This window comes from Microtus pennsylvanicus, chromosome 13 (genome assembly GCF_037038515.1).
Source record: "Microtus pennsylvanicus isolate mMicPen1 chromosome 13, mMicPen1.hap1, whole genome shotgun sequence".
Lineage (NCBI taxonomy): Eukaryota > Metazoa > Chordata > Mammalia > Rodentia > Cricetidae > Microtus > Microtus pennsylvanicus.
Window position 1 is genome coordinate 72,553,561 of NC_134591.1, and position 27,731 is coordinate 72,581,291.

Here is a 27,731-nt window from a genome sequence, read left to right on the forward strand (position 1 = left end):
GCCCCCCCCCCCCGTGTGTGTGTGTGTGTGTGTGTGTGTGTGTGTGTGTGTGTGTGTGTTATCAGGAGTCCTTCTCCAGGCGTGTTGCTAACAAGGCTTTTACGTCTTTGATTTACAACTCATTTCTTCCCAGGTCTTGAAGCCCAAGGGCAAAAGGCGAGAGGAGAAAAAACTCAGCGGACATTCATTCCGCACTTTTGAGCTTAGAGATCAGATCCCGGGGCACTAACCATTGGAGGCGCTTTGCAGCGCACAAACTCCTCAAGGTTTGAGGCTGGGGAGACGCCAGCGGGTCACAGGCCCCCTACAATCCTCCTCAAATCCCTGTCTTCCCCCACTCCAACTTCCCTCTCACTTCCCCGCCCTCCAGTCTGGGTGTCAGCCCGGCCCCTTTAAAGACATTCCTGAGGGCGTGGTTTCGGTGACGTCAGCGCGGGACATGAATGAACAGGAGCGGGTTCTCACCCAACTTCCATTAAGATCTTGGGGCAGGAGGGGAAGAAGTCCGTGGCGGGCGGGCAGGCAAGCGGGTAGGAGCAGGGCACCGAGGCCGGCGTGCGGATAGCAGAAATTGCGGGGAACGAGAGGCGCGGCATGGAGCTCCGGGCAACCGGCTTCTGCCTTGCGCTGCTGTGGGGTTGCGCGCTGGCGGCCGCGGCGACACAGGGAAAGGAAGGTGAGTGTCTGCGCGGTGGCCGCAGCCAGCAGGGACCCCGGGCCACGGGACCTCGGGCCACGGGACCCCGGGCCACGGGACTCCGGGCGCTGAAGCTCCACGCTTCTCTCCGGGACATACCTTTGGAAACCGACTTGTGCCTGCTTGGCGCGCTGGGTTCGGTGGGGTTCGCGGGCTGCGGTCGGGGACAGTCTTGGGGACCCTCTCCTGGGACTCCAGGCTTTACGGAACTAAGAGATGTAGACTGGGGCACTCAGGGCTCGGAGGCCGCGGAAAATGGGATGCGGCGCCCGCCACGCGGTTGCAGCCCGTCAGCGGCTTCTGGAACGCGACCCCCGCAGGGCGCGCTGGGTCCCTCGGAGGAAAGAAGGCTTTTAAGGGGACTTTTCCGGGCGATCAGCTTCTTAGTAACCCTAGCTTGCTTAACTCATCCGCCCTGATTTCGTGCGGAAGGCATTTGGGTGCAGTCCCCGCTTGTTTGGGGAGGGGGCTTCTCGGCGGCCTGACCCAAGATGGTTTCTCTGCTCCCCGTTTTTACTCGGGTCTCAGAGGCCACCGTAAGAAGCGCCTGGGGTCAGCCCTGACCACGCACACCTTCCCTTCTTGCCAAGCCGCACTCCCAGGTTCGGGAGACAGGTTAAGGGGCAGGAGCGAGGACAGGAAGTCCCAAAGTCAAGTGTACTGAGCAAGGGGTGACTCAGAAGGAGGAAATGCGGCAGGTGGGGTTGCGGCCTCCTTCGATGTAGAGCCGTCACCTCGGGGCCACCGGGAGCCGGGTACCTGGAGGTGGGAAGTGAATCACCTGCCCCCGCCCCAATGTGCCAGAGGGAGCCACGCAAGGTGAGGGGGCCGCAGACTTTGTCTTTGCCCAAGGCACGGCCTGGGGTGTGCGTGGGGGCGTTGCCCCTCAGTTTAGGGTCTCCGAGAGGATGGGGATTCCTGCCCTGCCCTTGGCCGAGGATCTTCCTGTCCACCCAGCCGGAGCGGGCTTCCGTTTCCCACAGCGAAAACTTCCCTGCTTCTGAACATAGCGCGGCTTCTGCCGGCTTCAGCAGGGGAAGCGTGGAGAAAACCCTGATGGGTGAGAAGTTCCCTAATTCTTTTTGCCTTCCACGTTGGGAGGGTAAAAGGCCAGTTTGGAGCTCTTGGAGGGTGGAGGGGTGTCAGTCACATCCTGGCCCCATCCCAAGGACAGACAAAGCCGCTGGGTCCCCCGGGAAGTTCTTTTTGTCTATGTGTGTCCTGCTGGGCAGGGCAGGGCAGGGAATCTGCGACCCTCATGCCCCCCCCATTCGGTTATTGGCTCTCTCTCTTCTTGGGAACTGGTTGGGGAGAAGGGAGAGACAGCTGGAATTGCTACAGGCCTTTCCTAGGCTGCCACAGAGTTGAGGATTAGACGTCTGCTTTGCTATGCGGGCTCCTGACCCCCAGCCCCCAGCAGGGAAGCCTTAAACAATCTTGTACTTGTGCCTCCCTCCCGGCATCTGTCCTCCTCATCCCGGCCATTGTGATTAATCCCGTTTGCATGGGATGGAGGAGGGAAAGGGTGCATATTGCCCCGTGGTTGTGGAAAATTCTTGTCTAGGCTCCGGAGTCCCAGTGCTTGTGTGATGAGGGGATAGGGGAGGGGGTTTGTGACCCAGCTGGTTTCACTTCGGGTTGGGGGAGCCGCGGGCAGGTATGATCTGTCTGGTTTCTAGCCTCAACACAGCTGTGCGGCCTCTTCTACCATTCTTTGCTGAATTTGGAAACCCAGAGGGAACCAGTTAGGGTCTCGACAGCTGCTGAATTTGCCCTTCTATAGTAACTTTTACTTTATTACAGAGTGTGTGTGTGTGTGTGTGTGTGTGTGTGTGTGAGAGAGAGAGAGAGAGAGAGAGAGAGAGAGAGAGAGAGAGAGAGTGAATGTCAGTGTACGAGTGTGGAACTCAGACTTGCAGGAGGAATTGGTTCTCTCCACCATGTGGGTTCTGGGGTTGGAACTCAGGTGACAGACATGCGGCTTTACCTGCTGAACCAAGCATCTCACTGCCTGTCCTTCTAGTGAAGGCCCCCCACTAGTCAGCCAGGGCCCTCTGCACAGACGGGTCTGACCCACCTATCCAGCTGTCTCCTCCGTTGACTCGGATGGATGGGGGTTAAGAGGCACAGGCCTGGAGAGGGCTAGGTTTCTTAGCTCAGCGAGGGCCTCGCCTGCCTCCCAGCCCCATGCCTGTTTGCATCCGGAGTCTCCGGTCTCCCCACCCCTCCACCCCCTTTTTAGGTGTAAGCTGATCTTGGGTAAAGAGGGATGAGGTTAGCAGGGAGGTGGCAAGGGGGACATTGCATTGTGGGAAAGCTCATAAAGTCATGTAGCCCACAAAGGTAGCCTATGGCAGTAAATCCCTCCCTCCCTCCCTACTACTGTCTTTTAGGGGACGGGGACTTATAGAGTACTCCATCAAAGGCAACCTTTTGGTGAAACCCTGAGAGGGTCATGCCAAGGGCTCCCAAGCTTCCTGCTTCCTATAAGTCAGGAGCTCTGTCAGGGCAGAGGGACAGCTGGGCTCTCCCCGTTCCTGATGGTTGGCTCTAGGGAATTTCCCTGGGAGGGGGCCTGTGGCTGGCAGCCCTTGGGATGTGTGAAGCCCTTCTTTTCTTCTCAGATTGAACCTGGTGATGTTTCTAGATCCAGGCTTGGGCTGACCCTCCTGTTAGGTTAACCCTTCAAAGTCCTTTCCGCAAGGGGTCTTATCTTGAAGTTTCTCCACTGCTTGGGTGTACATTTGTGTGTGTGTGTGTGTGTGTGTCTGCTATACATTAGATTTACTGAGAACAGCCCTCCCCTTCATCTTCCTACCTACCCAGCTGGAGTCAGGAACCCCCAGCACCATTCCTGTGGGGTTAGTGAGTTTCCCAAGGTTAGGCCCTGGGCATGTCTGAACAAATCCCTGCCCCCTGCCGTTACCCACCTGACCATCCACTCTCTCCAACTTATAGCCAGCTCTGGGATGTGGAGCCTGGGCCACTTCAGAGTTCCCCTTCCTTGTCTGGGCTGCCAGAGCCTTCCTAGGGTGGCTGAGGCCAGGGTCAGGTTGGTAGTACCTCTCACTAGGGCCTTGACTCCTCCCCTCACCCCCTCAATATGGAACCCCAGTCTGTCTCAGTTTTCCCCAAGGTTCTCCATTCTCCTAAATCTTGGTGTGGAGGAGTGACACTTCTGAGACCAGGTCTTCACGGTACCCTGCCCATGAGAACAATAACTTTGCAGTTCCTGCTTCCTCTCCCATAGCTCTTTGGCTTCTGAATCTGGGGACCTTGCATGGGTCCGAAGCCTCAGTTTCCCCAATACCTGCTCTCTAGGGAGGGTGGCATGACTTAGCCTTTATTTGGAAATGGAAGAGAAACAGATCTTGGGCCCTGGCTGCTGCATCTGGCAGAAAAGTGGAAGTGGCCTGTGGAAGGAGCCGGAGGGCCAGGCCAGGTGCAGGGAAGCCCCTGGCAGAACCTCCCTCTGCCCAGATGCCTCCCTTTTTAAATACCAAAAAAAAAAAAAAATTTTTTTACTTCATGTGCATTGGTGTTTCGCCTGCATGTGTGTCTGTGTGACAGAGTCAGATCCTTGTAACTGGAGTTACAGACGGTTGTGAGCTGTCATGTGGGTGCTGGGAATTGAACATGGGTCCTCTTAATCACCAAGCCATCTCTCCAGCCCCCTTCCAAAAGCCTCTTGAGGGAAGATAGTGTGGTCTTGTCACATGGTCCCTCTGGGTCTGGAAAGTCCCCTTTGAGGATTCCCGTCTATCATTCCCCCCAGAGGAGACCTGGCCAGAGATGTATGGCTTTGGGCCCCTCGCTGAGACCTCCATGCCAGAGACTGTGGTGGGAAGACCCATTTCCAGGCTACTCGCCTTTTTTGTCAGATCCTCTTGTTAACTTCCCTTTCTTTCGTTTTTTTCTTTAAAAAAAAATATTTATTTATTTATTTATTTGTTATGTATATAATATTCTGTCTGTGTGTATGCCTGCAGGCCAGAAGAGAGCACCAGACCCCATTACAGATGGTTGTGAGCCACCATGTGGTTGCTGGGAATTGAACTCAGGACCTTATGAAGAGCAGGCAATGCTCTTAACCTCTGAGCCATCTCTCCAGCCCTTCCCTTTCTTTCTCTTTTCTTTCTGACCATGTAGCATTGCTGGCCTGGAACTCGCTATGTAGACCAGGGTGGTTGAGAACTCCTAGACATCCATTTGCCTCTGCCTCTGGAGGGCTGGGATTAAAGCTGCGTGCCACCACGAAAGGCTGGCTAGCATCACTTTCTCACGGAGCACCTCAGTAGCTATTACCCACTGCTACCGTGTGTGCTGGGTGGCCTGGTTTGGGTCAGGGTGTTCTATGCCAGGGGGATGTGGCAGAAGCCAACAGTTCTGTCCTCTGTGACCCATGTGCAGTGTCCCCTTGTTCGAGGAAGCAGATGGGGCACTGGGGTATCATTTTATTCTGTTCACCCCAGCACACTGACCAGCTGCTGTCCTGCAGGGCTGAGCACTGCCCTTCCCCCAGCCAGGGGCATAGCTGAAACCCTTGTGACTGGCGGCTGTAGGGCATGAGTCCCACCTCTTCCCAGGTCAAATCATGTGTAGCTCCTGGGGTTGGGGTTGCGGTCGCACACACACACCATCACCACCACCGCCCCACACTAGTCCTGCTGCGTTGCTCCTGGGAAAGCCCCAGCTCATCAGCCCCTTTCCCCGTCTTTCCCACAGTTGTTTTGTTGGACTTCGCAGCAATGAAAGGGGAACTCGGCTGGCTCACACACCCCTATGGCAAAGGGGTAAGTAAAGTTCCAGAACTGAGGGTGGGTGGGAAGGGGGACTGCAGGTCCCAGGAGGGACGGAGGATGGGAGCTGGGATCAGACAGTGCATCTGACCACACAGGACTGAGTTAGTGACCCAGACCAGGGCAGACTAGATCTAGGCAGGAAGGAAGGGATCTTAGGTGACCCCGCTGGAGAGACAGCTGAAGACCCTGGCACAACGGGATATTCCATAGGGGTTCATGGCTCTACTTGCCTCTTGGGAGGGAAGGGTTAAAGGCTGCCCTGTCCTGGAGGTCTTAGCACAGGAGGTGAAGAGTGAAGGACAGATAAGGGACCCTAACTCCCTTCCTGCCTGGGGCCCCTTTCCCTGTCCCTCCCACAGGGGACATCTCCCTTTCTGCTCTGCTTTATGGTGTTGTTACTCTGACCGCTGACCACCGCTGCTAAGTCAGAGGCCGGGAAGCTTTGTGAGAGATACTGCTCTGCTTTGGGCCTCAGTTTCCCTTGCGTGCCACGGATCCTGGTTAAGTTGGGGCTCTGAGCCAGGGTGAGGGGTGTGTCTCTGGGGAACTCTAGGGACAGTTCCTACAGTTGGCCAGATCTGAGGGACTTGCACCCGAGTCATGGCGCCAGTGAGGTCTGAGGTAGAGTTTGGAACAGACATTCCGGGACCCTGGAATGTCCAGCTGGAGGCAGATAGCCTCATCCTACCCGGTCATTACAATACAGAAGGAAACTGAGCCCTGGGGGCATGTGGGTCTTGGCCAGTGTCACACAGGGCAGGGCAGGGCAGGCCTCCTTTTTTGTTCTCTTTACTTGCATTCATTGAATTTTTTTTCTCATTCATTTGTTCACATATTCATTCATCTGGGACCTCCCTAAGTACCTACTCAATGGCAGAGAGGCCCTGGGGATTCAGAGCTGAGTCAGTTGCTGCTGCCATGCTGAAGAGTTCAGAATACAGCCCTGGGAGCCAGGCTTGTGTTACCATATGCCAAGTCCCCAGTGATAAAAGGGGACATGGTGATCCTGGGGGGTACCCAGCGCCGTCCAGACACGCTGGACGAGCCTCAGCTAGATTGTAAGCACAAACTGCCCAACTCCAGGCCCTGGAGGATCACCTGTGGTTTTGACTTACTGTATTCATCCACACACATGGCGCACGGCGATGACCCTAGCCACGATGGCACCATGCCAGCTGTTTCGTAGGGTTGTCATCCTGAGTGCCACGTGCTGTAGTCTGTGTTTTGTTGTTCATCCTCTCATGAGCTGGAGGATACGGCTCCCGTTCCATAGATGGGGTTTAGGGAGTTCAATGATGAGAATGTTCCGGGTCTCATTTCCCTTCCCTGTAGAATGAGGGCATAAGAGCTGAGAGTCAGGTGTGGAGGCAGGAGACAAGATGTTCGGAGTCATCCCCTCATGACATAGTGAGTTCGAAGCCAGCTTGGGCTACATGAGATACTGTCTAAATACTATGAAGAAAGTAAAATATGGGAAAGGGGAAAATCTGTGAGACTGAGCCCGCCTGCTGGTGGGACTCAGTCCGTACCCTCCCCCACTGACCCTCACGTGTTCCTCACACACAGTGGGACTTAATGCAGAATATCATGGATGACATGCCCATCTACATGTACTCCGTATGCAACGTGGTGTCCGGTGACCAGGACAATTGGCTCCGTACCAACTGGGTGTACCGGGAGGAAGCTGAGCGCATCTTCATTGAGCTCAAGTTCACCGTGCGAGACTGCAACAGCTTCCCGGGAGGCGCCAGCTCCTGCAAAGAGACCTTCAACCTTTACTACGCAGAGTCGGATGTGGACTATGGCACCAATTTCCAGAAGCGCCAGTTCACCAAGATCGACACCATAGCCCCCGATGAGATCACAGTCAGCAGCGACTTTGAGGCTCGCAACGTCAAGCTGAACGTGGAGGAGCGCATCGTGGGGCCGCTCACCCGGAAGGGCTTCTACCTGGCCTTCCAGGACATCGGCGCCTGTGTGGCGTTACTCTCAGTCCGTGTCTACTACAAGAAGTGTCCCGAGATTCTGCAGAGCTTGGCTCGCTTCCCCGAGACCATCGCCGTGGCCGTCTCCGAGACTCACCCCCTGGCCACTGTGGCTGGTACCTGCGTGGACCATGCCGTGGTGCCGTATGGGGGCGAGGAGCCTCTCATGCACTGCACGGTGAATGGCGAGTGGCTGGTGCCTATCGGGCAGTGCCTGTGCCAGGCGGGCTATGAGAAGGTTGCGGATGCCTGCCAAGGTGAGTAGAGAGGTTCCTGGGGTGGCAGGGAAACCTTACTGTGGTGGGAGGCGGTGTTGGTGGGAGGTCGCTGCTCTGGGATTGGAGCATTTTAGTAAGTACGTTGGGGACGTCACTGCTCTGCTACATCGCCCTATACCTAGAGGGAGGGCTATGGGGCTTAGGACAATGGCGTAGGTCCCAGTTCCCAGACCTTTCCGTTTCATCTGTTTCCTTCACACACACACACACCCCCCCCCCCGCCCGAGTTTCATCATCTGTAGAGAGGATCATAGTATCTATCTTGGGGGGGTAGTTGTGGCAATCACATGACCTCATGCTCGTAAAGTGCTTAGGTCAGTGCCTAACACACACACACATACCTGTAAGTGCGGCTGTTATTTTATTTTATTTTTTTGATCCATCCCATGACTAGTTCCTATTCTGCCGCGGCCCTGCAGTCTGTTCCCAGGAACTATTTCTGATTCTCATGCTGTGTGGCCTCAGGCAAGCTGCTCAACTTCTCGGGGCTTCAGTTTCTCCTCGAGTAGTTTGTTGAATCAGGACCCAGGGTATGCTAGAATCACCGGGAGTGCATTTGAGAGGCCATGAAGTGGGCTGTGTTCGGTTCTCACTAGAACCACAGACCCAGATCTTCTGTTGGGGTTTATTGATGACTGTTGAGATTGCAAAGGGCCCCTGTTTAGGTGACTCTCTGGGAACAGGCCTGGGCAGTGGTGAGCTCAAACAGGGGAAGCTGTGATGACCGCCAGGGCCTGCCACAGCGGAAACACACAACCATCGAGGGTTTGCAGTGGATGGCTCTGGAAGCGACTGGGCAGAGCATGTGTGGAATGCAGCTGACCTTTGGAAGGCCTGTCCCGGGGAGCTGCTTTTGCAGAGATAAGCTCAGTGTTGAGAAACTGGGGGCTAGGGCCTTACATATGTGTCTTGCAGGTGTGCATACCTGCCACGGATGACCCTAGCTGGCTAGGTCCCTGCTCATCTCTGGCCTCAGCTCTCCTTTGAGGAAAATGGGGGGGGGGGGAGAATTGCCTCCACCTGTGGACCTAGCTTGCCATGAAGGAGGCTGAAAGCCCCCTGAGTTCTGGCTAATAGGTGGTCTGTGTACCTCCGAGGCATAACACAGTGCCTAAGCCCCCCTTGCTTCATCACCCTGCCTCTCCTCCCCGCTGCCCTCTGCTGAGTGAGGCCCCTTCCCTAGGTGGGCCCCCACTTAGGTGACCTCAGATGCACGCTCTCAGCTTCAGACAATGACCATGGGTGCGTGGGGAGCTGGGGAGCGGGGAGGGGGCTGGTCAGGATGAGTGGGCCCAGGAGCTCCTCCCCCATGACATCCTAACACAAGAATGCGGGTGTGGAGGAGGGGAGGTTGAAAACTTTCCACCCTGGTGATTCAGACCCTGCAGAGATAAGTGGGGCTGGGGTGGGGGTCCTTCATGAAGTGGAGCAGCTCCCTCCTCTTGGGGATCAGGGTTCTTTGCTTTGTTTATAAAGAATCACCAACCCCCCCCCCTACTAGGAAGACCAGTTCCCTAGAGGGACACTTGACTTAGCTGGCAAGGCCCTCTCTGTGCCAGCCACCCACGGCCCTGGCTCTGTCCCCTTTGCACCTCTTCCCAGCAGGGAAAGGGTCTCGCCATGACAGTGTTCAAGTCTCCGAACCCAAGTGGCAGAAGGAGGAGAGCGCTGGCTCTGCCAAAGTGACTTCCACACGTGTGCCATGGTGTGCATGCGCACTTGGGCAATCATGATGAACCCATTTAGTTTCAGAATTCTTTCTTCTCCATTCTGCCCGGCAGCCTGTGACCGTGGCACTGAGGGGGTCGATGACAGTGTGCTCTGTAGAATTGGTCTCCCGAGTCCGTGTGTCCCTTCCATGAGGCTGGGGTTCTTTGTTAGTCCCATTGAATAGATGAGGAAACTGAGGCCCAGAGGCTTACCTGGAATCACACAGCCATGTCAGTGTTTAAACCATGGTGCACAACAGTACCCAGGCCGCCATAGGTTAGGAAGTAGGACAGGAAGTGACCAGATCCTGTGGAATCCCTGACTCAGCTCTTGGCACTGAGATGGGCTTGCTGGGCAGTTCTGGGATGGCAGGTCTTGGCACCGGAGCTGGGGCTCCATCAGAGGGAGGGGTGGGGTGACTAGAGGGCCATTGTGTGTTGGGGACATGGGTGAGGGCACAGGGTCTTTCCAACCTGTTTGGCGCTCTTCAAGCTGTGACCCCAGGTGCTTCTGTTACAGCTTTTACTGACGAGAGCGGCCGTGGTGTCCCAAGGCCGACCTGCACCTTGTTAAGGTCATTTCCAGAGTCATCAGGCAGCATATCTGTTCTTCCTGGGGGTTCCCTCCCCCAGAAGGCTGGAACTAGCCAGGAAAGAGTTAAGTGGTCAGAGGAAAGGGGGGAGTCCTTTCAGGTGCCCAGTGTGGACAGGTGGGCATGCTGCCCGGCCACAACTACACAGAGCTATGTCAGGAATGAGCCAGCCTCCCTCCAGCTCTGTCCAGGGGACAGTGGAGTCACTCAGACTGACTGCCATCTCCCTGGGGGCTGCTTTGTCTGTGCTTCCTGTGTTGGCTTCTGCAGGGCCCCCGACTGGCGCCTTGCCTCTGCCCAGGGAGACCAAGGCCAGGTGAGCAGGTGGCTAGCAGCTGGAAGGCCGGCTTCTGGGGGATGTCCCTGCCTGGCTCCAGTTTCATGACCCCCCTTTCATATATAGGGGTACTTCATTCCAGGTACCAGAATAAATATTTCACAGCCAAGGTCTATAGTCTGCCCAGCACCCAGAGAGGATGAGGACTCTTCCCCGTTTACAGATGAGGAGATCAAGGCCCAGAGGAGACATGGCATACTGTTTGCACTTGCCCGTGGAGCCGAGTGACTATGGCAGAACCCCTTTGGGTTTTTTCCTTACTATCTGCCAATGGCTGTCGGGCACCCTTTTGTGATCGGATCCTAGAAGCTGTCACTTTCTTTGTCAGCTCAATTTGAGCTATTACATGTGATTACTGTGAGTGATGAGAAGGGACTCCCAGCCCAGGGCTGTAGCAGTGACCTTGGACCGCGATGGGGGTGGGGGCTCTAAGGGCCTTTGATCGTGGCTCTCAGGCTTATGCCTCCCCTGGTATGTGAATACCAGGTCTTATCTCTGTGGGTTTTGGGGATAAGGGTTGTGGCAGCAATCCCCTAGCCTCACCCCTGTGCTCCCAAGAACAAGGCTAGAACCCAGTAGCCCTGCCAAGCAGGCTTGGCCCCTCCCTAGTTACCGGAGGTAAGGGTCCCCTGAACGGAAGGAAGGAGGCAGGCAGAGAAAGCCAAACAAGATAAAGGCTGGAGGTGGGAAAGCTGGGTGGGCGGAAGGGAGCACTTACCTGCTGGGTGGCAGATATGCCCACAGATGATCCCAGGGCACTTGTGAGAGGAGCAGGGCCCACCCCGATAACCGGGAATGGGGTTCCCCTTTTCTGTAGGTACCACAGGGCCTGCTGGGAGCACCCTCCTTGGACTGGGTCAGTAACTCACAGGTCAAATTCACTGTCGAGTGCAAAGTCCAGGCTCCCTGCAGAGGACTGGGGTAGCGAGGTGGCATTCTGGTTGCCAGCTGTCCCTGGCTTGGGAAGGCTGATTGCCACCAGGGCTGACCTCTTGACCTCACGACCTCACTGCCCGAAGCCTGGGGGGAGGCTGGGCCTGGGGAGGGGCTCCACAAGGAGCTGGATTAGCGCCATACAGAGGGCGTCTGTCCCTGAGTCACCCTGCACTGCCACCTGAGGGGTGGGTATCAAGAACTGGAAAAACCAGGGTACAGCCCTAGCTACAGTGCTTGTGCCCCAGTTCTGCTGCTTGGAGTGGCCCAGGCCTGCCAGGCAATCGGGGCCAGAGATACACTCTGCAGGTGCCCCAGGTGGGCGTCCAACTGGACGGCTTCCCCAAGGGGCTGAAACGCCACTCGCTTCTGCAGCCCCTGGCATGTTTCATTGTGCATGGTGAGTTTGCCATTCATTCATTCATCCACCCCTTCATTCATTCATCCGCCCCTTCATCTGTCTCTGCATTTGTTCAAGCCCCTCCATCGCATCAGGCCTTGCGCTGAGCCACATACGGGAGCAGGGAGACCAGACTCCAGTCCTACTCCAGTCTCAGAGGGGGGGGGGGGGGCGGAGAGATCCTCCTGTGTGCACAGATAATTTCAAATGAGGCATAAAAGCTAGGCTGTGAATTCCCCTGGAGCTGAAAAGATGCTAATCTGTGGTCACACCACCGTATCCCAGTTCCCGACATTGTGCCAGACACGTAGGTTGGGCTTGTCTCTGTTTGGTAAACTTGAACCTGAGTAATAGATGCCCTGTTGGAGCACCATGGAGCCTGAAACTGAACAACAGTTGGTGAAGGTGTCAGAGGAGTTAAGCTATTGGCAGTGGATGGGTCCTCGGTGTTCTGGGTGTGTTTGTGTGTGTGGGCCCCTTGTTGTTGCTTGCCCTGGATGTTGGGAAATGCAAGCAATTTGGAGGGTCCTCATGGTCTTCCTGATGTGTTCTGGGCCTCTCTAGATAGACACTTGCAAACTCTGGCAGGCCGGGCTCAGCCAGGGGTGCCCCGGGGCCCTGTGATTGGAGGAGGAGGGGATAGTGCCTTTTCGGCAGGCAAGCGCATGCCCTGTGGACACCGCCTCTCGTGCATTATCTGGTACATCCGCAGCGGAAATCTCTCCAAATTCCCTTTTTCCTGCCGGCAGGCAGGCCACCCCCAGGCTCTGGGGCCGAAGAATAGAGCCCATATCTTCCCCCACTTCCTCTCTGGCATGAGATGGTGGGGAGCAGGGACATGAGGGTTGGCAGGTGGCTCAGGCCTTTGTGGCCGCACTGAGTGCCAGGGCTGGGTCCCAGGCAATTGTGATTTGGGGGCTGGACCCTCCATCTCCTGAGTCCCCTGACCTTGGTCCCCAGAGAACCAACACTTAGTCACACGCAGGCGTCTCTGGGTTTAAGTGAGAGCACTGGGGAACGAAAGCTGGGATTAGCAGGGCCTGGCGTTCTGGCGTCTCATTTTTGTGTGAAAGTTGAAGGAAGGAGAGAGCTATTTTTGTATTGTAACAGCTATATAACGGGAGCGAGGCCAGAGACACACTCTCCCAAACCCACGAGGAGGCTTTGCAGCTTGGAAGAGGTGACTGTAGCTAACCCATAGCCCACTGGGGTGGTGCTGGCGCTCCTCTCCAGACTGCTCTGGCTATAGTCAGGACTTTACCAAGCGGGTCATCAGGCCTCATGGCTTGCACCAGGCTTGCCCAGCCCTGAACTTTGTTTCACATTGACGCGTTCCTGGGAACAGAAAGGGATGATGGGGAGCCGCTTAGCTTCAGCTATCCTCCCTTTATCTTGGAGACCTTGAGCAAATTGACCCACCAGGGCCTCAGTTTTCTTAACTGCAGAATGGGATGAATGCTAGCCATGAATGGGTGCCTTCGTCTTGCTATTTGGTTCCGAATTAAATCCCTTCTCAAAATAGGTGCCCAAGTTCGTGTGTGTGTGTGCGTGTGCGCGTGCGCACGCACAATGGCTGGGCCAGCCTGGGTACCTCAAGGAACCACAATTAGAATGTTGTCTCCCAGCCTTCTAGCAAATGCAGGGCACAGGCTCGCTCTTGACAGCCCTGCTGTCAATCCCATCTCCCTTCCCACCTCTGCTTTATTGCCCAAGGAGAGCTGGGCTATGCTCTCCAGCCTGGCAGGAAACTTGAATTGGCTTCCCAGGATGGGGGTTGGGGAGGTTCTCAGGACTTGGGGCCAGGGCTGCCCTGTATCAGGCAACCTTTGTCCAGGAATTTTCTTCCTCCCACAGTGCAGCATGCCTCTCAGGATAAAATCTGAACTTCTTTGCATGACATTCAAGGCCTTTCTCCCAGTGCGTTATTGCTACGGTTCCTTCTGTTTGTACCTAGAAGGCTGCTCATACCTTGTGTATGGCAAGCTCTTGTTCACCCTGATATCCTACTTGGCCATGTTGAACTTCTACACAGCCATTAAACCCCAGCTGAAGTATCCCCTCTGTGGCGTCTCAGGTGCCCGGCTGCCGTCTTTTACCTATGTCAGTCACTTGGCTGTAGTTTTCTATAATTCAGAGTCTTAGTTTTCACCTTGGGGTCCGCAAACCACGTGGGCTGGGCGGAGGAAGATGGCCAATGAGTGACTGATGCACTCCCTGCAGAAAAAGCAAAAAGGGGCATGCAGCATTGAAAAAGGGGGTCCTGGGGCTGGAGACATGGCTCAGAGGTTAAGAGCACTGGCTGCTCTTCCAGAGGTCCTGACTGAGTTCAATTCCCAGCAACCACATGGTGGCTCACAACCATCTGTAATGAGATCTGGTGCCCTCTTCTGACCTGTAGGCATAATTATATACATAATAAATATGTAAATCTTTTTAAAAAAGTTAAAATAAAGAAAGAAAAAGGAGGTTCCCGGGGACAGCACTCAGTCTGCTCCCGAAGGTATCCAATCTCTGGTGAGCCTTGTGAAGTGACCCTCGTGTCTGAGCAGCTTCCTGCCTTTAGGCCAGGAAAGGGCTTGGGGCAGAGAGCAGGGTAAGGTGTTGGGAGGAAGCCCCCAGAGTCAGGTGCCTGAGTCCCTAGCCAGCTGGTCCAGGATGGACTATTGAAGGAGGAAAGGCCACTTCCCGGCGGCCCCCTGAGAGGAGCAATGACCTGGCTTTGGAAATGAATCCAGGGAAAGCTGGGGCCTGGCCTTTCCTGCCTCTCGGAGGCCAGCCCCGGAACAGGAAAGAGATGGAGGCCTACGGTAGAGGAGCCTTGGCAGGGGGGCATCCTGACCGAGGAAGGCCAGCTGGTTAGTCAGGGTGGAGGCTCACAGCCACACTCTCCACCCCGTCAGTTCACATCTGTGGTGCACCGTAGAGATCCTGCCGAGCCAGTCTGCACGAGTCAGGTTGGAGGACCTGCTCAGGCTGGAGGATAAGCTGTGGCCCTCGAGTGCTAGGCTTTGAGGTGTGACACTTCTCGCAAGAGGCAGCTGGCATCACACGTCCCAGGGTTTGGGGCACTTGGGACAAGTTATTTTTGTGCCCAGCAGGCACTGGCCATGGGTGTGATGTCAATGAGAACACGGCTGGGGAAGGACAGACAGAACTGACCTTGTGTCTGTCCTTGTCCCTTTCAGCCTGCTCGCCAGGATTCTTCAAGTCTGAGGCGTCCGAGAGCCCTTGCCTGGAGTGTCCAGAGCATACCTTGCCGTCAGCCGAGGGTGCCACCTCCTGCCAGTGTGAAGAAGGCTATTTCAGGGCACCTGAGGACCCACTGTCCGTGCCCTGCACACGTGAGTCTTGAGGAGATCCGGGAAGGGGTGGCCGAGTGAGGGGACAGCCCCTTTGACCGCCAGTCTTTTGACAGGTCCCCCCTCTGCCCCCCACTACCTCACGGCCATCGGCATGGGTGCCAAAGTAGAACTGCGTTGGACACCCCCCCAGGACACCGGGGGCCGCAAGGACATTGTCTACAGCGTCACCTGCGAACAGTGCTGGCCCGAGTCTGGCGAGTGTGGGCCCTGCGAGGCCAGCGTGCGCTATTCAGAACCTCCTCACGCCCTGACCCGCACAAGCGTGACAGTCAGCGACCTCGAGCCACACATGAATTACACCTTCGCCGTTGAGGCCCGCAATGGCGTCTCGGGCCTGGTGACTAGCCGAAGCTTCCGCACAGCCAGCGTCAGCATTAACCAGACAGGTGAGCCGAGGGACAGTAATGGGTCATGACCTGCCGGGGGACGGGGGACCTGCCTGGGTGGGACTTGAAAACAGGTACCCTTCCTGGGTGTGGTGGCACACCTTTAATCCCAGCACTTAGGAGACAGGCAGGTGAGCTATCTCTAGGAGTTTGAGGGTAGCCTGGTCTATGGATTGGGTGCCAGGGTAGCTAGAGATATATAGTAAGACTCCTGCCAGGCATGATGGATGGCATACTTTAATCCCAAGACGTGATCTGAAGGTGGAGGCAGAAAGGTCAGGAGTTCAAGGCCCCTGTTAGGCAAAGGAAGAACAGGGGAGGTGGTTCAGAGCATAGTGCTTGCTGCATAGACATGAGGACTGCACCTCATAGGGGCACGGATCCCTTGCACCCACACAGACAGAGACAGGGAAACCCCAGCTGATAAAGCCAGGGAGGGGTTCAGTAACTGACTTCTGCCTCAAAATCTAAGGCGGAAAGGGATGGAGGAGACAACCTTTGACCTCCACATGCACATGTTCACACACATACATGAGCATGTGCCCACATGTGAATGCACATACCTGCCCCAGTCTCTGGACTCCTTAGCCCCGGGACTTCAGGTTATTTCTCTGAAAGTTTATTTCTCTTTTCAGAAAGATGCAGAAGGCTGTTAAACATATATTGTATCGGGGAACAGGAAGGTGGGCTCAGTCAGGAAAGCGATTGCTACGTAGGCATTGGGATCTGGGTTTGACTCCTCGGCGCTCATGTAAACGCCTGGCCCCATGGGTGTGTGTGTGTGTGTGTCTGTGTGTGTGTGTGTGTCTGTGTGTGCCATTGGAATCTGAACACGGGTGCTGGGGACTGGGGACGGGGACAGCTGGCACTCTCCACCCTTCGCCCCTTCCTGCCTCCTCATGCCCCTCCCACCCTCTTCTGCCCAGAGCCCCCCAAGGTGAGGCTCGAGGACCGCAGCACCACCTCCCTGAGTGTCACCTGGAGCATCCCGGTGCCGCAGCAGAGCCGCGTGTGGAAGTACGAAGTCACCTACCGCAAGAAGGTAACTGAGGGTCGGCTGGGCCAGAGGAGATGCTCTATGCAGGGCCATCTGGAGAGGCCTCCCAGGGCAGCACAGGGGAGGATTGTAGGGACAGAGGATGTTTTGGGTTCTCAGAGCCAGTTAGAGCAGGCTGTTTGGGATTCAGTCAGTCCTGGGGTCACATAATCCCTTTTTGTACTTCTACACCTTGGTTTGTGTATCTGTCTGGTTGGATAGCACAGGAAGCCACCTTTCTGGCCGGGACCTTGGCTCTTAGCAAGGCTGTGCCCTATCTTCACTGCCTGCTCCTCTACCCACCTCCACTCACAGGGTGATGCCAACAGCTACAATGTGCGTCGCACGGAAGGCTTCTCCGTGACCCTGGATGACCTGGCTCCTGATACTACCTACCTAGTGCAGGTGCAGGCGCTGACGCAGGAGGGCCAGGGCGCCGGCAGCAAGGTGCATGAGTTCCAGACACTGTGTAAGTCAGGGAAGCAGGGTAGGACATTTCTGGGGAGGAAGTGCGGGAGTCTGGAGATGCCCCTTTCCTCTTAGCCATATGTGGGGAAGGGCAGGACTACAACTCAGATGTTGGACCAGGGATGTGTGTTCAGGGCAGTGTTAAGAGGTCAAGGGAGGCTGTGGCTCTGGCATTGATAGTTCTGAGTTCAAACGCTACATAAGGAAGCGCTAGCTCTGGGCTGCGGCATGGCTCAATTGGTAGAGTACTTACCTAGCATCCCCAAGGCCTCGGGTTCAATCCCACACATGTATAAACCCCTGGTGTATGCCTGTGAAGGATCAGGCTTTTAAGGACATCCCAGGCTACATGAGCAGTTCTGCCTCAAACATTAAGTAAATATTTAAGCAAATACATACACAAAACAAAATTAAAAAACAAACAGTAAAGATTAGGGTTATTAATTTGCCCTCCATGAGCCATCAGGACACCCCCCCCCTCCCCCGCTCCCGGCCTGGCTGTGGAACAGTAATTAATATTCCCAGGACAGTCTGGCAAGGTCTCAGTTAAGATGGAGTACTCCTTGTACTCCTGCACAAACCCAAGTTCCCAGCATTTATGTCAGCTCTCAGCCACCTGGAATTCCAGTGCCAGGCATCTTCACTCACGTGTACACATACCACCACCACCACTACACACACACACACACACACACACACACACACACATAATTAAAAATAAATCAATCGCCGGGCGGTGGTGGCGCACGCCTGTAATCCCAGCACTTGGGAGGCAGAGGCAGGCGGATCTCTGTGAGTTCGAGGCCAGCCTGGTCTACCAAGGGAGTTCCAGGACAGGCTCCAAAGCTACAGAGAAACCCTATCTCGAAAAACCAAAAAAAAAAAAAAAAACCTACCACTATTTGTCTTACTGGTCTTTTACTTGTATATTTTGGTTCCCATTTTTTTGTTTTTATTATAGGGTGTTTGTGTGTTTCTTCTTTTTGTTTCTTTGTTTGTTTCTTTAATTTTATTTTATGCGCATTGGTATTTTGTCCGCATTCATGTCTACATGAGGGTGTTGTAGTTACAAACAGGTGTGAGCTGCCTGTATGTGCTGGGAATTGAACCCTGGTCCCTCTAAATGAGCATCCAGTGCTCTTAACCACTGAACCATCTCCCCAGCCCCTTTGTTTCTTTCTTTCTTTTTTTTTTTTTTTTGGATTTTTCGAGACAGGGTTTCTCTGTAGCTTTTGGTTCCTGTCCTGGAACTAGCTCTTGTAAACCAGGCTGGCCTCGAACTCACAGAGATCTGCCTGCCTCAGCCTCCCGAGTGCTGGGATTAAAGGCGTGCGCCACCACCGCCCTGCAACCCTTTGTTTCTTAAAGAGAAGAAAAGGTGTGGAGTTGGGGCAGAGTAGGAGAATCTAGGAAGGGAAAATTGTGGCGGGGGAGGGGGGATTTTGTTTTTGAATTAAAAAAAAAAAATCCTTAGAAAACTTGAAGGTAGGAACGCCCAGCATGCTGTTGGTACCCAGGCTTCTCAGGTCCTTAAGGGGAGCTTTGAGTGCAGTGGGGTGTGTCTGGAGGGTTTAGGGTGGGATCTCTCTCATCAGTTGGTCTCTTCCCAACAGCCACGGAAGGATCAGCCAACATGGCGATGATTGGAGGTGTGACCGTTGGCTTGGTCTTGCTTCTAGCGCTGGCGGGAATCGGCCTTTTCATCCATCGCAGGTTTGTCTCCTCTACTCCCGGGCTTCCCAAGGGCCTGGGTTTGTCACCCTTCCTCCCAGGCTTCCCAAGGGCCTGGGTTAGATGCAGAGAGGCAGGGCCCCAAGTAGGCCAAGGCAATTTAATCTAATTTAGTCTAAGCCTATGGGATCCCTGCCTATGGGAGGAGGATGAGCTGAAATTTGGGGGTCACGGTGGCCATTGCCCTTGTGCTCCTTCTTAACTTCTGCTGGACATGGGGCAGGACATGCTACCTAGCTCAAATGAGGAAAGCCCTCATTATGGCTGAGTATGTGGTCCTTGCAGAGAGTGATGTTCTTTCCTCTGCCTTCCCCTCACCCTCTGCCTCAGACGGAGGCTGAGTGGGTTGCTAGGCAGTGAGGTCCTTTTGGCTAGCACAGGCTGTACTGACCATGTGTGTCTGGTCCCCGGGGGTTTCTTCCAGGAGGAGGAAGCTGCGAGCCCGCCAGTCTTCTGAGGATGTCTATTTTTCTAAGTCAGGTGAGATGCAGGAAACCCCCACCTCCCCCTGTGCCCCAGGAGCTTTCCCAGCTCCTGGTGGACCTAGAGGCTTCATTCATTATCATTCAAATTTTCCTGAGGTCCCCTAGTCACGTGGCCTCTCCTTCGCTAGAACGTCGCCTCCAGGAACCGCTCCTCAACCTGTCCTTGACCCCGTGTCTCTTTCTCCTTCCAGAACAACTGAAGCCCCTGAAGACCTATGTGGACCCTCACACTTATGAAGACCCCAACCAGGCTGTACTCAAGTTTACCACCGAGATCCACCCGTCCTGTGTCGCAAGGCAGAAGGTGATTGGAGCAGGTGAGGCTGTGGCCTGGAGAGGTCAGGTGATGGGTGGTCCAGAGAAGGGTCTGCTCCATGCACAGGCTTACTTAGGGTGCTTGCACACCTTGCCCACCCACAGGAGAGTTTGGAGAAGTCTATAAGGGGACGCTGAAGACATCATCAGGGAAGAAGGAGATACCGGTGGCCATCAAGACACTGAAAGCCGGCTACACGGAGAAGCAGCGTGTGGACTTCCTGAGCGAGGCCAGCATCATGGGCCAGTTCAGCCACCACAACATCATCCGCCTGGAGGGCGTTGTCTCTAAATGTGAGACCTGGGGAGGTGCTCGGAGGTGGCCCCGGGTAGGCAGTCGGGAAACCAGTCAGGGGCTGGGCCCCTATCGTCCTTACCGGCCTCACTCACACCGTGTCCATGTTTTACAGACAAGCCCATGATGATTATCACTGAGTACATGGAGAATGGAGCCCTGGACAAGTTCCTTCGGGTAAGGTCACGGTTTTGGGAGGTGGCAGGGGGTGGAAGCTGGGGTTTCTGGGGCCACTTGGCACTGAGAGACTGTACCCTGCAGGAGAAGGATGGAGAGTTCAGTGTGCTGCAGCTGGTGGGCATGCTGCGGGGCATTGCATCTGGCATGAAGTACCTGGCCAACATGAACTACGTGCACCGGGACCTGGCTGCCCGGAACATTCTTGTCAACAGCAACCTGGTGTGCAAGGTGTCTGATTTTGGCCTGTCCCGCGTGCTGGAGGATGACCCCGAGGCCACTTACACTACTAGTGTGAGTCAAGAGAAGGGGGCGTCATACCTGGGGGTGGGGGGCTTAAGGGTGACTTTTACCCTGGATCTGGGACGTGAGGCATGAAGGGTGACTCCAGGCCCACAGAGAAGGGGCCCTGAGTTCTGGCTGGGACAGGGGTAACTGGGGTTGGTCTCCTGCAGGGCGGCAAGATCCCTATTCGATGGACAGCCCCAGAGGCCATTTCCTACCGCAAGTTCACCTCAGCCAGTGACGTGTGGAGCTACGGAATTGTCATGTGGGAGGTGATGACTTACGGCGAGCGGCCCTACTGGGAGATGTCAAACCATGAGGTACTGATCGCTGTCAAGATTTCCTTCACTCCCAAATCTTGCCCCCCTCCCCCTGCAGAAGAGGTCTGGGATCCATGTGCATCGAGTAGAGACCCCACAAATACTTGTCATGGGGGAGGACCTGGCCTCTGTAGTGAATGCAAAGGCAGCAAGAAGGGAAGGATTTGTGTGCAACTTGCGAATATATGTTGGGTGTGTGTATTCGCATGTGTGTCTGTGGGCATGTGTGTGTAGGCACATGCATGTGTGCATATGTCTGTATGTAGGTATATGAATGTGTCTGTATATATACATGTGTACGTGTGCATTTGTATATGTGTGTTATATGCACGCGAGCACATCCCATGTACCCGGTGCCTCACCTAGTCTGAAGGCCTGAGATGCTAAGGACACCATGATGCTCGTGTCCCCCAGGTCATGAAAGCCATCAACGAAGGTTTCCGGCTCCCCACACCCATGGATTGCCCTTCTGCCATCTACCAGCTCATGATGCAATGCTGGCAGCAGGACCGTTCCCGCCGGCCCAAGTTTGCTGACATCGTCAGCATCCTGGACAAGCTTATCCGCGCCCCTGACTCCCTCAAGACCCTAGCTGACTTTGACCCCCGGTGAGTCTCATGTTCTGTGCCCAGACTAGCCTTCAGGTTCACACATGTGGACTGTGTGGCTTCTCAGGTTGATGACTGGGTGGCTAGGTGGGAGTCGGGTGTGAAGGGGCTCAGAAGTGACATGTCAGCGCTGGCAATGGGGCCAGGTGGTGTGAACTGTTTGCCTGGTACACACAAAACCCTGGGTTCAGTCCCCAATACCTGGAAAAGGAAAAGGAAGCCAGGCACGGTCTGTTATTAACGTCAGTACAAGAAACCAGTTTAAATGGTACAAGGGCAGGCACTGGGCTCAGTAAGGTGGGCTCTGTACAGATGGGGAAACTGGCACAGGGTGCCGGGACCCTGACTGGGCTTCCTCATTTGCTCTGTATGCCCTGCCCAAACTAGGAGGGTAGGGGCTGGGGAGGTCATATTAGGCAGCCTCTCACCTGTGGCCTGTGGATTTCCACCCCAGAGTGTCCATACGGCTGCCCAGCACCAGCGGCTCAGAGGGCATCCCCTTCCGTACGGTGTCCGAGTGGCTGGAAAGCATCAAAATGCAACAGTACACGGAACACTTCATGGTGGCTGGGTACACGGCCATCGAGAAAGTGGTACAGATGTCCAACGAGTGAGTAGACGCCCTGGACCTGCTGTTCACCTCTGGGGACAGCCTCTGTGACACTCTTCTCTCTCTCTCTCTCTCTCTCTCTCTCTCTCTCTCTCTCTCTCTCTCTCTTTCTTCCTCTCTCTCTGCCTCTCTGCTGGGTGCCCCTCCCACCTCTTCCTCCAGAATGGGATGACACTGGGAGATAGGGAGATAAAAAGTTTTCATCACAAAGCTTCATATATGGAGGGCCCTTTGCCCACCCTGGACTGCAGTGCAGTGTAAGGAATCATTGCTTCTATAGGCCCGGGATCCTACAGCCACCAGGAGTAGAGAGTTTAGCTTTGATTAAGCAGGACCCAGGCGGAGCCTTGTGTTCTTCTTTTTTTTTTTTGGTTTTTCGAGACAGGGTTTCTCTGTGGTTTTGGAGCCTGTCCTGGAACTAGCTCTTGTAGATCAGGCTGGTCTCGAACTCACAGAAATCCGCCTGCCTCTGCCTCCCGAGTGCTGGGATTAAAGGCGTGCGCCACCACCGCCCGGCTGAGCCTTGTGTTCCTTTCCTGGTTGGTGCCTGGGAACCAGAGCCTTGCCAGCCTCTCCCAGGCCACGCTCCCTGTGTGGTTAACTCAGCCCTGCCACTCACCCGCTGCTGGCCCTGGGTATGCCCCCTAGTCGGACCGTGTAAGTGACCTGATCACTCTACCCCATCTCCATCACTGACCCTTCCCAGAACAGCCTTGGCAGGGACATCTCTTCCCGTCCCTGGAGGGACACAACATTGTCCTCTTAGCCTTTGTGCTTCTAAAAATAGCTGTGGGTCCCAATAGCCCGGGATCCAAGTGTCCAAGGCCATCGCAGAAACAGGCCCTGGGGTGGGAAGGTTTTGGGAACTGCTTGGAGGAGGTGACCTGGACCTCCTCATGTTCCCGGGCTCTAGCCGCTCTGGGACCTGGGCTTAAACTCAAACATTCTCTGGGTTCCTGACAACCTCCCAGCTGGGCTTCTGACCTGCTGGCCATGAATGTGGCCGTGAAAATGGTGGGTCATGGGAAATGGACAGGAAAAAATTAACCAGAGGGAGGTGCGAGAGAAGATGGAGAGAAAACATTAGGTCCCAAGATCACGTTGGCTCTGAGTCCGTGTCCCAGGTCTGCAGTGCAAGGGAGTTTGGTCCAGCTTTGACCTTGGTGCTCATTTCTCCACGTGGGGATTGCATGGGTGTGATTCAAATGCATAGGTTGTCTTGATCCTTATCTCGTTTCTGTCTTTCCCACGAGCCCATAAATCACGGTTCTATGCCCTGGTTCCTGAGTCCCTCTCCATTTCCCTGGCAACCTGGGTCAGTCCCCAGGTTCCTTCAGGTTCTCTCCCCCAGGAAAGCACAGCTTTTCTTCTAGTGACCAGCACTGAGAGTGAGGAGCAGGTTTACAGGAAACACATGGCTGTAGAAGCATCCCAAAATAGCCTGGGGTGCCCCTCGCCAAATCCTTTCCCACGAGCTGGGGCAGGCTCCTGGTCAGACAGGCGGTGCGCGCAGGCAGTGTGCAAGCTCGGGGGTTATTTGAAAAGTGTCTAGATAAAGCCCGGAAGTCTTTGAGCGCTCCTTCCTCCTCCGTTGTGCTCAGACCCAGTGGCTCACAGGGTTCCCTCTGGCTCTCTGAGAGGATGTGGAGATGATCTGTTAAACCCACAGAGTTTGACCACACCATGGAGCCCAACAGGAGCTGGTGGCAGAAGTCAGTTCCGTTCCTGATAGGGTCAGGATTTAGGCTTCTGTACCCTGCCTCTCCCCTCCCTGAGCCTCCCTTTCCAAGGACCTGGCCTCTTCTACCCATAGCCCCCCATCTCTTCCCAGCTTGTGTCCCCCATGATATTTTGGACTCGGTTGGGTTTTGAGCTGGGTAAGATCAAAATGACTTCCTGAGGACCTGATAGAGAAAGAGGTTTTGTTTATTTATTTGTTTGGTTTGGGTTTTGGTTTTGGTTTTATGAAATAGGTTTTCTCCATATAGCTCTGGCTGTCATGGAATTTGCTCTGTAGACCAGGCTGGCCTTGAACTCACGGAGATCCACCTGCCTTTGCCTCCCAAATGCTGGGATTAAAGGCGTGAGCCACTACTGCCTGACACAGCAAGCATTTTATTATACTGTACCTTGAACAAAACAGCGGGCCCAAAGGCCAGGCCTGCCCAGCATTAAGGCTACAGAATAAAGCATCCTCAGGCGGATCTCTGTGAGTTCGAGGCCAGCCTGGTCTACAAAGGGAGTTCCAGGACAGGCTCCAAAGCTACAGAGAAACCCTGTCTCGAAAAAAACAAAAACAAACAAACAAAAAAAACAGAATAAAGCATCCTGACCGGGCACAGGCTCCAGATGGGTCTTAAGGATCAGAATCCACAGTTGGGTGTGAATGATATAATTCTTGAGTCTCTGGGGACTCTTGTGCCTCCACCTCCACCCCCTCACTTAGTAGGTCTTCATGGGACTTAACATTCATGGGATTTACTGCTTAGGGGAAAGAGTGTACAGAATTGACCTGGGTTGTTTCTCTTCATTCCTGCACAAGGGTAAATGGAGATACCCTGTTCTGCATCCCTTAGGCGAAGACTGAGGTGGGAACCGGAACCAGCCTGCACCCTGGCTTGTCTGTGGCTCTCACCCCAGTGCCTTGTTCTATTTGTAGTCAAGAAAAGGTGTCCTTTAATCACAGCGCTGGGAAGGTAGGGAGGGGCAAGTGGTTTCTCTGCATATGAGGCCAGCCTGGTGGTCCACATGAGTTCAAGTCAGCTAGGACTATACAGCGAGACCCTGACTCCAGGCGGGCAGGCAGGCTGGTTGGTCGGCTGGTCGGCCGGTTGATTGATTGATTGATTGTGGAGCTTGGGGAAGGAGCACACGGCTCAGGAATACATCATCATCTCCGCAAAAAGAAACGGGCTTGGGAGGTGCGACCAGACCCACCACAGCCTTGACGTGAATCTGGGCCAAGACTCTTTAGCCTCCCAGACTGTGAAAGGAACCACTCTGCTGGAGAGAAAGCCTCGAGGTGGGGCAGGGGGCAGCCCCACAGTGCTGTTTACATACATATTCATTTGCTCAGCAGTGCAGGGTGGGATCAGGCCCAGTGAGTCTGGGGTTCCCTAGCTTCCCTTCCCCACACTGACCCTTTAAGGGGGTGCACAAAGCATCCCAGCCCCTTTGCGGTAGGTTTAGAGCCCCGTTTCTGTTTTCTGGCCTTTTGGCTGTAGCAGGAACCATCCCTCCCTCCCCACCTGGGTCTGCCCATCCCTGCTCCATGCTTGGCTCTTTCCGAGCCTGTGGGAAAGTCATGTCTCCGGCATTGCAAACTCCCGGAGCCTGTACCCTATAATTACCTCCAATTACAGCCAAGAGCTGGCCTGTAAAAACCTGGGTGTTTTCATGAGCAAGGCCTGGTGGGCGAGAACGGTGGAAGAGAAAACTCCTGAAGTTAGCAACAGACATCTGCTGACAGCTCCCGAAAGCCTGCGTGGTTCTACCTAGGATGGGGGGGGACGACAGCCTACCCCTTCCTCATGGGTCCCCTGTGACTTACTGTCAGCCTGGCACCAAATCCTAGCCCCTCAGTTGGACACTTAGCCCTCGGGTTCCCACGGGGAAAGGCAGCCTGCCTCTAGCGACCTGCAGACCTGGCCCACTAGAGTCTAGCAGAGCCTGACCCTTGGAAGACCGTCAGCAAATACTCACCAGTTTCTGTTGTGGGTGGGGAGGGATGAGAGAGTGGAGGGGACTAGAGGTGCTGGATGGGGCAGTCCTTGGATGGAGGGCCTTGATAGGATACTCCTAGGGGGTCCCTGAAGGGGCCTCCTGCCACTTAGGGAGACAGACAGGAAGACATTTCTTCACTGCTGGTATAATTCTCAGTGCAGAAAAGAGTCTCTGCACCTCTCTGAGTTTCAGTTCCCTAGTCCACAAGACAAGGGGTAAGAAAGGCATCTAAGGCTGGGCAAATCGTTCTGCCGGTCAAGTGCTTGCTGGGCAAACACGAGGACCGGAGTTCAATCCCCAGAACCCGCAGCAGCACCCGTGTGGAGTTCCAGTACTGAAGAAGAGACAGGCACGCCCTTGTATCTCGAAATAAAGTGGGTAGCTCCTAAAGCGAGGTGGCCCTTTGACCTCCCCACGCATTGCACACATGTATGTGCCTGCATACACATATGAAACATACACACAGAAAGAGCACCTCCTCTCTACACCCCTGTGAAGAGCTGCTTAGAGAAGAGGCTCAGCAGGAGTCAGCTGGCTGGCGGGCCATGTTAGGATATCCCCCTCCCTGCCTTGCTTTCCTCTCTGTCTCTGACTCTCCTTCTCTCCCCCTGCCCACTTCCCTAGCTGGACCAGACTGCACAGCCCTGTCCCTAATTCTGCCTTCTCTCCCTCCCCACCCACAGTGACATCAAGAGGATTGGGGTGCGTCTTCCTGGCCACCAGAAGCGCATTGCCTACAGCCTGCTGACACTCAAGGACCAGGTGAACACAGTGGGAATTCCTATCTGAGTCCAGCAGGGCCTCATGTCTACCTTGACCAACAATACTTGAAAAGAACACAGTGGTCTCCCTGCCATCCCTGTGCCGGGCCACTAGGACTTAACTTATTTCTACTTCTTCCTCATCTACGCCACCCTAAGGACTCTGCAGGGAGCTCTTGAATGACACCCTGGCCTGAGCTAGGGAAACTCCTGGATTCTGGGCAGAGGCCTCTTCCCTCTGCTAAGGACCCAGCTAAGCACTTAGAGGTTGCCATTACATTCCCAGCATTCCCTGGGGCTAGAGTGCCACCAAGACCATTGATACCGACGTGGGACATTTCCAGATGGATCTCCCCATCACCTTTTCCCCCCAGGAAGCCACCTCAGGAACTGAGGCTGGACACTCAGCCCAAGACCAGATGACTAGGGCACTGTAAGCCCCACCCCTCGTTGTTAGAGGGTAGAGTGTGGACTTGGCTGGGTGGAGCCCCAGCAATCTTCCAGTGCCTTCTTCAGACCCAGGGCCCTGCCCTCCGCCCTCGAGGGCCAGTTTCTTGCTTTCCTGGGCCCTCTCAGGATGCTTGTTTGTGTTGAGGTTTTTTTAAAATATATATTTTGTACTTGCGGAAAGAATGAGTGTGTGGCAGGGACCTTGCCAGGGCTGGGGACGGAGGATGCCCTGCAGTAGACATTCCCGGGCTGGGGGCTGGCCAGACTCGCGGGAGTCGCTGCCCAGCCGCCTCATCTCTAGCCCCTTTGGACGACTGTCACTGCTGTCAGTGTTACTGATTTTATTGGGTTGTTTTGTTCTGTTTTTTTTTTTTTGAAACTTAACTTATTATTATTTTTTTTTATATTTATTGTTAGAAAACAACTTATTTCTGCTCTGGAATAAAGCTGCAGATGGTTCAAAATGACTTGTTTTTTTGTTTTATCCTGGATGCTCAGTTGGGTCTATGGCTGCCTGTTGGGGGCAGAGGGGACCCCCTAACTCCAAGCGTTTAAATAGAGCTTGTGCAACAAGGGAGGGTGTTGTATCACCCTTGGAGAAAGAGTGGGTAGGAATGGGCAAGGGGCCAGGGAGCATGCCCCAGCCTCCACACACACCAGCAGGCTTGATCACCTTTGATCTCTAGGCTTCTGCAGGGCTGGGAGGCAATGAGGATAGCTGTTAGCCTCCTTCCCACTCACTCCCCCTGGTAGGAGCTGCGGAAATGGACAGGAGGGCTGGCTACAGAGCCTTCCACACATTTTGTCAAGTTGGAGTCTCGCCTGGCATTCGTGAGTTTTGTGGGCATTTCCATGCTATGGAAGAGGAAGACTGAGGCTGTGTGTCCAGTGACCAGACTTGCCTGAGGACACATAGCTTTTTAGTGACAGACTAGCATTGAAAGAAGGGCCAGGAACCACATACACCCCGGCCCCATTTTCTCAT

At 54.8% G+C, this 27,731-nt stretch overlaps 1 protein-coding gene across 2 annotated transcripts; it reads left to right on the forward strand.

Annotated features, from left to right (window-relative positions):
* Positions 1–423: 423 nt before the first annotated feature.
* Epha2 (EPH receptor A2) lies at positions 424–27,206 on the forward strand. 2 transcript variants are annotated; one of them, XM_075945096.1, is made up of 17 exons: positions 424–676; positions 5,423–5,490; positions 7,066–7,741; positions 14,920–15,075; positions 15,150–15,482; positions 16,409–16,524; positions 16,834–16,987; positions 18,600–18,699; positions 19,142–19,197; positions 19,394–19,519; positions 19,623–19,811; positions 19,928–19,989; positions 20,074–20,283; positions 20,445–20,594; positions 21,009–21,202; positions 21,657–21,812; positions 26,219–27,206. In XM_075945096.1, the coding sequence occupies exons 1-17, from the start codon at positions 595–597 to the stop codon at positions 26,322–26,324; spliced, it is 2,934 nt and encodes a 977-aa protein (XP_075801211.1). In that variant the 5' UTR covers positions 424–594; the 3' UTR covers positions 26,325–27,206. The 2 variants fall into 2 exon arrangements, with proteins under 2 accessions (XP_075801211.1, XP_075801212.1); XM_075945097.1 differs by lacking the exon at positions 21,657–21,812 and having other exon boundaries at positions 493–676; positions 26,219–26,475.
* The last annotated feature ends 525 nt before the right edge of the window (positions 27,207–27,731 follow it).

Excerpts from the sequence above, each read along its gene's own strand:
- Epha2 (XM_075945096.1), top strand. The coding sequence starts at position 595 with ATGGAGCTCCGGGCAACCGGCTTCTGCCTTGCGCTGCTGTGGGGTTGC. Across the intron at positions 15,076-15,149 it reads ACTGTCCGTGCCCTGCACAC|GTCCCCCCTCTGCCCCCCAC; the intron begins GTGAGTCTTGAG and ends GTCTTTTGACAG. Across the intron at positions 20,595-21,008 it reads GGGAGATGTCAAACCATGAG|GTCATGAAAGCCATCAACGA; the intron begins GTACTGATCGCT and ends CGTGTCCCCCAG.